Raw genomic sequence first — 10660 nt, 5'->3', positions numbered from 1 at the left:
TCACTAATTCAGTGCTAAAACAACAAAGCATGATCCTAAGGGTGTGCTCCACAAAACCTCCATATAGAGAAAAGGAACGGAAGGAGAAGGGGCCGCCGGACATTTACTCTGTCTACACCTCGATTTTGAAGTGACAAACTTCAAAGCTTTTCTACAGCCAATTCTCTCTCTCCTCCACTCCCCTCTGCTTCTTCTCTGATTTTCCTCTTTTGAAGCAAAGTAATGAGCTCGAGCAAATTGAGTCTGCTGGCATTTCCCCTCATCTCCCGTTCCTTCCTTTTAATGAGCCATATTTCCCTTCAACTGGAGCACAACCCAAGGAAAAGGGTTTTCTTTTTTCGCAGTACTTGGCGGGTGAGAGAACAAAAAATATTCTGAAAAAAATGCATGCATGTAGCCTAACAAAGCATTATTTATCTAGCAAGAAAAAAACACAACACTAAAAGAGGGTCTCAAGATTGCCCCAAGAGTAATTTCATAGTTTAGCTTTATTTAGTTTCGGCAATTACTTCACTAGAAAAAGAGATTTCTGCTACATTCAAACAACCTAACAAAATATTATAACCACCAGGGGTAAAAATGGAAACACAAGCACAAGCCAAACAAAGAAGAGATTCGGCAGACGCAACACAAATGGACACCCATTTGCACCTTCCTAACAATGAAATATTAACAGAATGGTTCTGAACTAAAGGATGGGGAACAAAGAATGTACAAAATAAAATTTTACATGAAGGAAAAAAATTCTACTACATCCTAACGAAAATTCCTATACTTTTTCATGTACATGTAAAAAAAAAAGCACAATCTCCTCTTTTGTCGTCAACTTAGCAGCAAACAACACGCTTTCACATTTTCAGTTACTTACCCAAACCGCTGTTCATGCGGGGTACAATGTTGGGACCCACAATTGCAAATCAAACAAAAAAAAATTAGAGCTCAATTGCCCCGATTTCTTTTTTTTCTTTTACATCTTTACCCAGATAAGTGGGGGCGGGCCCTTTGGTTTGTGTCCAAAGCAAACTTGAACACATTGGGGTTCATTTGGAGCCACAACGACCCAAAGGATTTCATTATTTTTGCCAGTTGCCATGATTACACAAAATTGATACTACCCACCAGGCTCCTCGGAATCACGAGAGGCAGTAGCATCACGTGGTTTCTCTTTGGAAAGAGACCCAATGGGAACATATGCAAATCCTTTGGGGAGTCTCTGGTTCTGCGCCGATGCTTGATCAGAGGTCATCACCAGCTCTTTCTGAAATGTTTGACCAGCCTGCCCAAGCTACAATTGAGTATATATAATTTAAACACAACCAAATCTTACAATTCAAATCAACCAGACAAAAAAGAGTAGGGTTAAAATGCCCCAATGTTTTTGTGCCCCAATCATACCTCATATCCTTATCTCCATTTTCACAGTCCAAACAGTCGATCCAAAACGCTCAACATGATCTCCATATTACAATGTGCTTGGAGACCAAATTTTACATTTTTTGAAAATGTGTTACTATTTTTTAAGATAGTTACAAAATCACTGTTTTTGGATGACAGAATCACTGTAACTATCTAAAATATTAGTAAAAAAAATTCAAAAACTATAAAATTTGGTATCCAAGCACATTGTAATATGGAGAGCATGTTGAACAATTCGGATTGTCTGTTTGACTTCGAAAATAGAGATAAGGATGTGAAGCATGATTGGAGCACGAAAACAATGGGGCATTTTAACCCTACTCAACAAAAAACTATAATAATAGCCAATATTGGTTACCTTAGGCTTCATATCCCCATCATCACAAACACTTTGTGTGGAAATTTTTGTAGGAATGACGGCTCTTTTGGGGACGCTTTTACCGGCAAAAGAACCCCTATCAACTGTCTTCCTCTTGAGGGATCCCAGCGGGGGTGAAGTACCATCGTCAGTCTCCCTATTTTGCAAAGTAAACCTGACGGTATTATGTCTGCTGTGAGAAACAGAGCTGTCAACAGTACCATCATCAGACTGCTGGATGGACCTGCTGTTGTATGATGATCTGTTGTTGATTGATGTTGTGGCGGATTCGGAGCTCACACCTGGAGGAAGGAATGAGCCACTTTTAGTAGGACCGCTGCGAGTGGGGCCACTACGGGCATAAATATGGCCGGGGGAGATGATGCAATCCTTTTTCTTGCTGAGTATTTGGTTTGAACACTGGACCAGGTCTCTCTGAAAGGATATTAAAAAAACAAAAAGAACAAAATGAGGAGAGTTTCGACAGCATCTACCTATGACCAGAATAAATGTGATAAAATATATTACACAGGTATAATGAAGCTTTGATTATTTTGATTAGGTTAAGAGATGCACAATAGGAATGTCAGGACTGTCAAAATAGAGGTTTCCTAAGTCCTGCCTGTAAACAGAATCTTATGAGACTAACCTTAAGCTTCTCTCTCTTAATAATTCGCTCACAAAGGAGACGCAACTTCTCGAGCTCAACCTGTACCACAGAAGACAGAAAAAGTCAAAAAAAAAATTAGAACAAAATTCTCTCACTAATAATGTTGTTGATGAGATATTTTGGAACTAATGTCACTAACCCTTGTTTGCTTCAAGCACTTAATCTCCTCGGGCCCATATTGTTGGTCATCAGCCTGTCAAAATTGCAATAAAGAATTGTAGGCAAGTTGTAACATGCAGAGCAACAGTATCTCTATCTACAAATCTCAAATTAATTGATTCTGGTTAATTTTAATTCTACCTCTTTCTGCTCAGTGCTGTGCTTAGCACAATAGGCTCTGTGTTGCAAAACACCACCAAGGCCTCTTGCGTTCATGTAAAAACCAGCTCCTCTTGCACACCATGGATGAAAAGTAATGCGGCAGTCTCCATAGCTGCACTGTATGAAACGAAACAGCAACATGAAACTTTAGTCATAATTAGCAATATAGGGGTTTCAACTTGAAAAAAATGCCTTCCAACTTTTAATGGTTTATGTGTGATCATGTATACAAAATATATGAAGTACACACTAGGTTAAGTTACTATGGATAGACATGGATAAAAGAGTAAACATTTACACCAGAATTTAAAAGAGTTCATTTAGATTATAATACAATCTGCAAACAAGTTCCAAACCTTCGAGCATGAACCAGTTTTGCAAAGGCAGATACAGCAAGTGTCCCTCTCCATGGGAAGAATCCCCTGACAAGTAGTCAAAGATGAAAATATTACCACAAAACTTTAGCAATGATTAAACAAATGACCAATTAGGGGAAAAAAAATTACCAATCCTTCAACTAGATTTTCCTGACCCCTTCTAAAGATGGACTCCAACATCCACTGCAGAAAAATTTATAGTCAAATTAAACCTTAATTAAACTCAAATATAAAAATCAAAACCAGTAGTGAGAGAGAGAGAGAGAGAGTCATATACCTCAGCACAGAAAGCATGCACCCAGAGACCATCCGTTGTTTTCCTAAAAGCACCAGAAGAATTCCCACACAAAGCACACCTAACTATAAGCCTACCGCTATCTCCTAATTGGTTGTTGGTGCTGGGAGAAGTTTTTTTGGGTGGACTCTCTTCACAAACCTCACATCTCCATGGACCTCTCGGGTTCTTCAGACTATGATAACAATCCAAGTGAACATTGACCTGCACCAACAATATTTCAATAATTAAAAAAAAAATCACAATTGATTGTTTCTTTGTATTCAAATAGGAATAAGAAAGCATATCAGAAAAATAACAACCTTGCATTCTGAACAGACAAAAATGCGGTTCAGCACAGTCTCGCTTCGAGAGCAGATATCACAGACAAGTGTATTGTCCCTGGACAAAATAGGTATCTGAAATACAGTTGCAGATTTCTTGTCGGATGCAGAGGCTTTGCTTGGAGGTGTTCTTGTAGAATCCTTGGCTCGTGTTGACGTACCAATCTTTAATTCCTTCTAGGAATTAATATAATAAAGTAAGAACCAAAATATTCACTTACCCATATAATAAGTACACAAATGTATTACAAAATTTCAAATGCTCCGGTGCGTGCAATAATAAGTTGTTTTCCTTGGCCATCTTTCTTTTTATCAAAGAGATTTTTATTGCACTCATATGTGTTTCTTTCTATCAATTAATCAGTTCCAACGCTGAATGCCCACACCAATTAGAGAGAGAAAATTAAAGAAAGGAAATGAAAAATAGACTACCTCCTTATTGGTGGTGGTTGGTGTATCATCCTTTGAATCTTTCCTCAGTCCAGCGTTCCTGGAAGAGGTAGCGGCAGCAGCTGTTGCCTCAACCATGACAGCCTTGGCTTCTCTATGCCTTCTCTCTTTCCGCCCACGCTTCTTTGCATCCTTGACTTCACGCAGGAATTGACTCACCACAATCAAATCCCACTTCCTTCTGTTTACAGCATCCATCTCATTCGGAAGGCTCTGTAAAGAGTTCTCTAGTAAATCCTCTGCACAAACAGAATATTTCCCCAATTCAGATATGTAAAATAAAAGTGAACATGACAAGCTCAGGTTTGATAATGAGAATAACTAAACTGTGTTACCACATCTTTGTTTAGAATTGACAGAGTTGTCAAGTAGCTTGGATTGCAAATAAACGAGCTCCCCCTCCACTTCATCTTCAGGGGCGAGATCTAAAATTCCTGATGACTTGGCCTTTGATAGTTCATCCTCTATTGCATCTGACAAATCTGATTCTAAAAGATTAGAAGCGGCTATAACTCTCTAAATAAACAAGGATGCATGATCATGGTGATACATGTATTCCCTTCCAAAAAAACTTTATCATTCCCAAGAAAGGAAACAACAATTTATTACCATGAGAATTCTCTTCACGTGACTGTTGATTGGAATTTCCATCCTTCAAATCCATCAATTTTCTTCTAATTAGCAGATGAACATAAGATGCTGAAGTGAACCCACTGGAACTGCAATACAAATATGAAGTTAGATGACTGAGTGTATATTTCATGTGAATAGTGGATACTAAAACTATCAACATAATTTCTGTGGCCTTAATTATGTTTTCTCTTTCACACTTACTTGCACTGGCCATTTTCTAGAGATCGGGATGCAACGTTGGCATCTTCATTCTTCAACAAGTTCAGGTCCATTGAAACTGCCCCATCTGTGAGGACCACATTCTGTTGTGAATCAAATGATTGATTGTTGTGAATCAAATGATCTGCAATCTGAAAAACAATGTGACATCAGAAAATTCAACCTAAACCAAAAGTTGGATGTACAAAGCTTCATGAAAAAAACAAAAAGTCTTACCGGTTCAGATAGCAGCACTTCCTCTTTCATACTAGTAGGATCACTAGTAGACAATAATTTGGCCATATTCTCTTCTTTTGTATCTTCAGTGAGAGAAGTTGCAACTGCATCGGTGGCGTCAGTCATTTTTGCATCAGTTTCTTCTTCATCATCTTTCAAAATCACAAGGCTGCCTTTGGTTCGTAGCCTGGGTGGCTGAGATTTCACAACTGGACTTTGTAGATCCAAAGAAACATTTGTCGGTTCCTCTTTTTCAACATTATTATTCTGGAGCCATTTTACTATTCTCATCTTTAGCCCTGGTGAAAATGTAGTGGTCTCCCCCTGACAACAAAACAATATGCATTCATTAAGTGATAAAGACATTTTTCTTTACAAGACAGAGATCATTTATATCAATAAATGAAAAAACAAATTCACGTTAGCGCCAGCATCAACAGCAATTATTAGAGGTAGTGGTATGCACTGCTCTTCAGTACTTTACTACTGTAAACACACCATTTTTGCAGATCAATTTTTTTTTTCTTTTTTCCTTTCTTATTTTTTTTGTTCATTGGTTACATCAAATTGGGTTATTGTTTTGCTAATCATGTTTTCTGTAACAATCTGCTTCCTCCAATTAGTACAGGTACCAATCATATAAAAGAAAAATGCACCATGGAAAAAACTGCTGGGACTGCTACCAGAATCAGCATAAAGAGAAACAGAGAAATCAGATAATTATCAGTTATAACTTGAGGTCACTTGCTAGTCTATCTACCATACTCAAATCCTCTATTAATGAAGAGGTGGTTAGAGAATGTTCTGTGTGGAACATCCAACCGAGACTTGGGGTATAAAATAATGCTATGAACTCGATATGCTGACGCTAGGCAACATCAAATCCAAGACATCCAATATGTTTGATAGAAACTTCAAATAGGTTCATAACAAGAAAATATTTTTTGAAATTTCAAAAAAGGAATTCAAGGAATTGAGAAAAAACCAATAAAGCAGCCTCTAAGGATTCTGATGAGATGCCTACTTCAGCTGCAAGATCACTAACAGTAATCTTCCCACTATCAATAAACTACAAAAAAATGCAATAATTACAAGCCACATTCAGTATAAGGTTGGCATTTATGCTTTAGGTTATGATCCATCAAAACAGAGTCAATCCTCTTCATGGTTATTTGTCAGTTGGTGGCCGGGGTATAATTGGAAGTTTTCATAACCTGTCCTTATTTACAGATATAACCAATGTCATAAAGTCACACTACCTTTCGTAGACCAGAGTCAAAATCAGGTGAATTCATCCAAGGGCCTGCTCCATCTAAATCGCCATTCGAATTCGCATCCTTGGATGGCTCTATGTCTGTCTCCTTTTTGCCCAACTTAGGTGAACTGCAATTTACCAGCTCATTCGATGCACTTGCGTTCTTATCCTTGTTCTTGCGGGTGAATTTCAAAAGAGGCACCTTTTTGGGAGTTACGTTTTGATCCTGCTGAAGGATAACAGCAGGAGGCTCAACTTTTGGACTGACAATGGTAGAGTGCTTTGAGCAAAATGCTCGCATCTCAACCTATGAAAACAAAATAAAAATAAATAAAAAACAAATATCAGAAAAGATTTATTCTTCCTTATATTAGAAATGAAAATAGGAAATAATTAACTTAAAACAGAATAATTACACTATCATTCTTAGACTTTCCCCATATCTCCATCTGATGCTTTGAATCTCTGGCACATATTGGATGGAAAGCTGCTCTGCATGTCCCTGAAGTATGATTATAAGAATTTCTATATAAGGCTTCAAAAGTATACAAAACGGAACAGTTATTTAAACAAGTAAAGAACACATTAAATTAAAAAAGTTAAAACGACTCTACGCTAATGCATTGCCCGGAAAACAAGCATGCTTCCAATTCACCAATAATCTCCTTAATTACATGCAATAAGCAGTCTAAGTTACACAATAGCCAAACATATTTGAAGAAGGTTTTTAGACACATCCTCACTTGGTTTCCGATGATGGATTAAGATTTGGTTAAGAGTGAATATCAATTTCCCCTCTCATGGAAAGGCCTAGTGAATATGGTAACCACTTGACTCACATTTTTTGAGTTATTTTTTGGGCATCAAGAATCATGAACCTTCAAGGCTTGTGACTCATGATATACATTAAACAGTATACGAAAGCAAAGCATGCGCTTCAAAAGGCAACAAAGGACAGCTTCTACGATTAAACGCCTTGCTGTCTTATATCCCGCATTAAATGTAATCATATGATTTTTTTTTTTAGATACATAAATTTAGTGTACATTTGATGGTCAGGCCTACATGCTGCATGGCGTAATAAACATGAATCTTTTGAGATACATAAATTTAGTTTACATAGATCTAGAGGTTTTGAACCATGTTAATGTTATTTAATAAAAGAAAGAAGTGCATGTCACATTTATAAAAAAAAAAAAAAAAAATACTCCTGCATGTCATAATGAACATGATTCGAGCCAAAATTAATAATTAGAAAAAATAACAAAAAATAAATGACTACACAATGCTAAACATAATTCTTTTGATGGTCAGACCTATATGCTGCATGGTGTAATAAACATGATTCTTTTTTAGATACATAAATTTAGTTTACATAAATCAAGAGGTTTTCAACCATGCCGGTGTTAGTTAATAAAAGAAAAAAGGCAATGCATGTCGTGCTTACATACAAAAAAACAACAACTCATGCATGGCGTAATAAACATGATTCAAGCCCAAATAAATAATTAGAAAAAATTAACAAAAACATACCATGGCTACACCTTACACATACACCGTTCTTCACCTTACACACATTACAAACCAGTTTCTTCCGCATGGTCGGTACACCTTCCAAATTCAGAACCGGCTCCATTGCTTTCATATTTGCTACATAGACCTCAGGTGCCCAAAGACTACAAAACAAGTGGACGTACATATCCAAACCATTTCCGGCTGGCTTAATAACCCCTCCTTCCTTCGGACAGAGCACACACTGCTTTGAAATGCTGTCTCTATTCCTACACCTCAAACAGAGCCAAGGCTCCTCCGGCACACCATGCACACCATAACACTTCTGATGCACGAACACCTTGCATGCATCGCAACACAAGAGCTTATTGGACTGAACACCGGTTTCACCGTTACAACACATGTCGCAACTGGTACAGGGTTCATCCCCTGACTGAGGAAGAGATAAGAGCCTTTCCAGCCCAGCTTCTTGCCCCAGTAGCTTGTGTTTCTTGTTGGGCCTTTCAGAGGTAAGAACAAACCGGTCTTTCGAACCCAACATCCAGTGGAGAGATGACGCATCCTCCTCCTGGACCGCATCCTGCTGAACAGCTTCTGACATAGGTGGAGCAGGAGTTGGTGCAGTGTCGGGTGATATATCCATTGCATCATTCTTGATTTCTTGGTCAAATTTAGAACACTCTTGAGGGGTCACAGCCACTGCTTCAGTGCCAGAGCTTGTATCTTTCTCCACATTTTGCAGTGAAGTACCAACACTTGGAACAGAGAAGCAAGAATCCAACTGCACCTCGTCAAGAAATTGCTTAGGCAGCAGATATTGTATATCTGGTAGTGTAATTGGTCGAAAGTACTGTTCAGTCTCGTCCCATATAGTGGTCTTGTCGGAAGGAGGAGGAGGAGGAGGAGGAGGTAGTAGTGGCTTGTCGCTCGGCTCTTCAGCTTTCCTGTGAGAATTTTTCCGACCATCTAAGTGTCTCTCGAGAAAAGAAGAGAGAGTCGAGGGGAGAGAAGGGTCTCTTGGTGCTTCTTCCCCTTCGAACGGACACCGTACCGACAACGCCTTGACAGCCTGAGAGTAGAGATCCAGGCCGTCCGAACGGCCCTTCATATGCCCTTCGCCGTGGCTCATGCAGACGGCTGGACGGCGGCGGGCATCGTCGCCGGAATCCTAACACCAGACAGGACGTCGGAAACCTATATACGAGCGAGAATCTTATCGTTTTCTTCTTTTCCGGTGAGAACTGCGGTGGGGAAGAGTGGGGGCTAGGGCTAGGGTTAGGGTTAGGGTTTGGTCGTGACTCGTGAGGCCTCTTTGTTTCTCACGAAATGTTCTGTCGAGTCTATTTTTGTTTGTTTTTCGCGATTTTTTGCTCGCTTCTCGGATCCAAAGATGAGATAGGGGACGAATTGGGTTCAGTTTTTCCTATTTTTTCATCATTTTTTTTTCTCTTTTTTTATCCACTTTTTTGCACCATCGGGTTCTCGTTTCTTTTATTTTATCTTTTTTTGACTTGGGGGCGTGTTTTACGGGTAGCGTGGAATCGCGCAAAGGGAGAGAGAAAAATGAGGGTAAGTTTGCTTTTATAACAATGGAGGGCGAGGATGCTTGCATGCTTGCATCTTGCGACTTTACAGTGCTTTGGCCTAAAGCCTATGCCGGTGGGGATATTTTCATATAGACCCTCATATGTTCATCTATTACTTTCACACCTCATATGGTCAGCTCCTCAATAGCATAACATCAAAATCAGGTCCTTACTCGTAGTACAATTGCAATTTTCCAAAAGACGATGTGATTGAAAATTAAAATCGCAACAATTTGCTAAGCATTCTCTAAGAATTTTAACTTTTAAGTGATATGAAAAATTAACTTTTGCTCCTATCTTATCTCTGATCTCTTTTTTATATCTGACTTGCAACTTTTTACCATTTTGGACGAGATTTTCTATGGCTTCAACTCTATTGATGGGTTGTTTAGCAAGTTCAATGTAGCTTCGAGCTGTGGTAAATTGTTGTGGTTTTGCATTAGTTGTTGTTGCCACAAAGACTAATAAACTATTTGGATCAAACAAAATTATCATTTCCGTCCCTCCATTTGTGCGAATCCAATACATTCACTTTATATCAGATTTATTGGATCAAAAGAAAATTTCCTTTTTGTTTACGGAAAGGATTAATATAGAAGATGAATTAAGAAAAATGAAATTATCAGGGATAAAAACAGAGCGGATACGGAGCAGATAGTGGTAAAACCATATACATATCTCTTTTTTTATTTTCCGGATACGAATACGGAGCAGATATCAGACGGATACGGATTCGGATCAAATCAGATCAGATATTAATTAAAATAATATAAAAAATATTACACTTCAAAATATTTATCTAATTATAATGGTAAATAACATAAATTTTTCATAATATATATTAAAATATATGATATATATCTACTATTTAGATACGGATAATTGAAACGTCAAACTATATCAGTATCCTTATCCATGCAAATATTCGGATATCTACATCTAAATTTTCGAATATGGATCGGATATTATCCATATTGTTTTCACTCCTATAAATTATCGTAGATCGACTATTTAAACAACGAAAATAAT

General features: G+C 38.0%; 1 protein-coding gene across 4 annotated transcripts; it reads right to left on the bottom strand.

Moving 5' to 3' along the window:
* Positions 1 to 470: 470 nt before the first annotated feature.
* Positions 471 to 9592, bottom strand: LOC144553257 (PHD finger family protein). Of its 4 annotated transcripts, none has more exons than XM_078301351.1 (18): positions 8067 to 9592; positions 6950 to 7035; positions 6538 to 6840; positions 6264 to 6347; positions 5279 to 5602; positions 5045 to 5193; positions 4820 to 4929; positions 4546 to 4698; positions 4193 to 4449; positions 3740 to 3937; positions 3420 to 3641; positions 3272 to 3325; positions 3122 to 3187; positions 2745 to 2882; positions 2584 to 2637; positions 2424 to 2483; positions 1775 to 2209; positions 471 to 1285 (listed from the first exon to the last, which is right to left on the bottom strand). In XM_078301351.1, exons 1-18 carry the CDS (start codon positions 9172 to 9174, stop codon positions 1112 to 1114), a joined length of 3975 nt encoding a protein of 1324 aa, XP_078157477.1. In that variant the 5' UTR covers positions 9175 to 9592; the 3' UTR covers positions 471 to 1111. The 4 variants fall into 4 exon arrangements, 3 of the variants coding, with proteins under 3 accessions (XP_078157477.1, XP_078157478.1, XP_078157480.1); XM_078301352.1 differs by having other exon boundaries at positions 3740 to 3934; positions 8067 to 9586; XM_078301354.1 differs by having other exon boundaries at positions 4546 to 4692; positions 8067 to 9586.
* Between the last annotated feature and the right edge of the window lie 1068 nt (positions 9593 to 10660).

The sequence above is a fragment of the Carex rostrata genome, chromosome 4 (assembly GCF_964058835.1).
Source record: "Carex rostrata chromosome 4, lpCarRost1.2, whole genome shotgun sequence".
Classification (NCBI taxonomy): domain Eukaryota; kingdom Viridiplantae; phylum Streptophyta; class Magnoliopsida; order Poales; family Cyperaceae; genus Carex; species Carex rostrata.
Note: the sequence above shows the minus strand (reverse complement) of the source record. Positions and strands in the feature narration are given on the sequence as shown.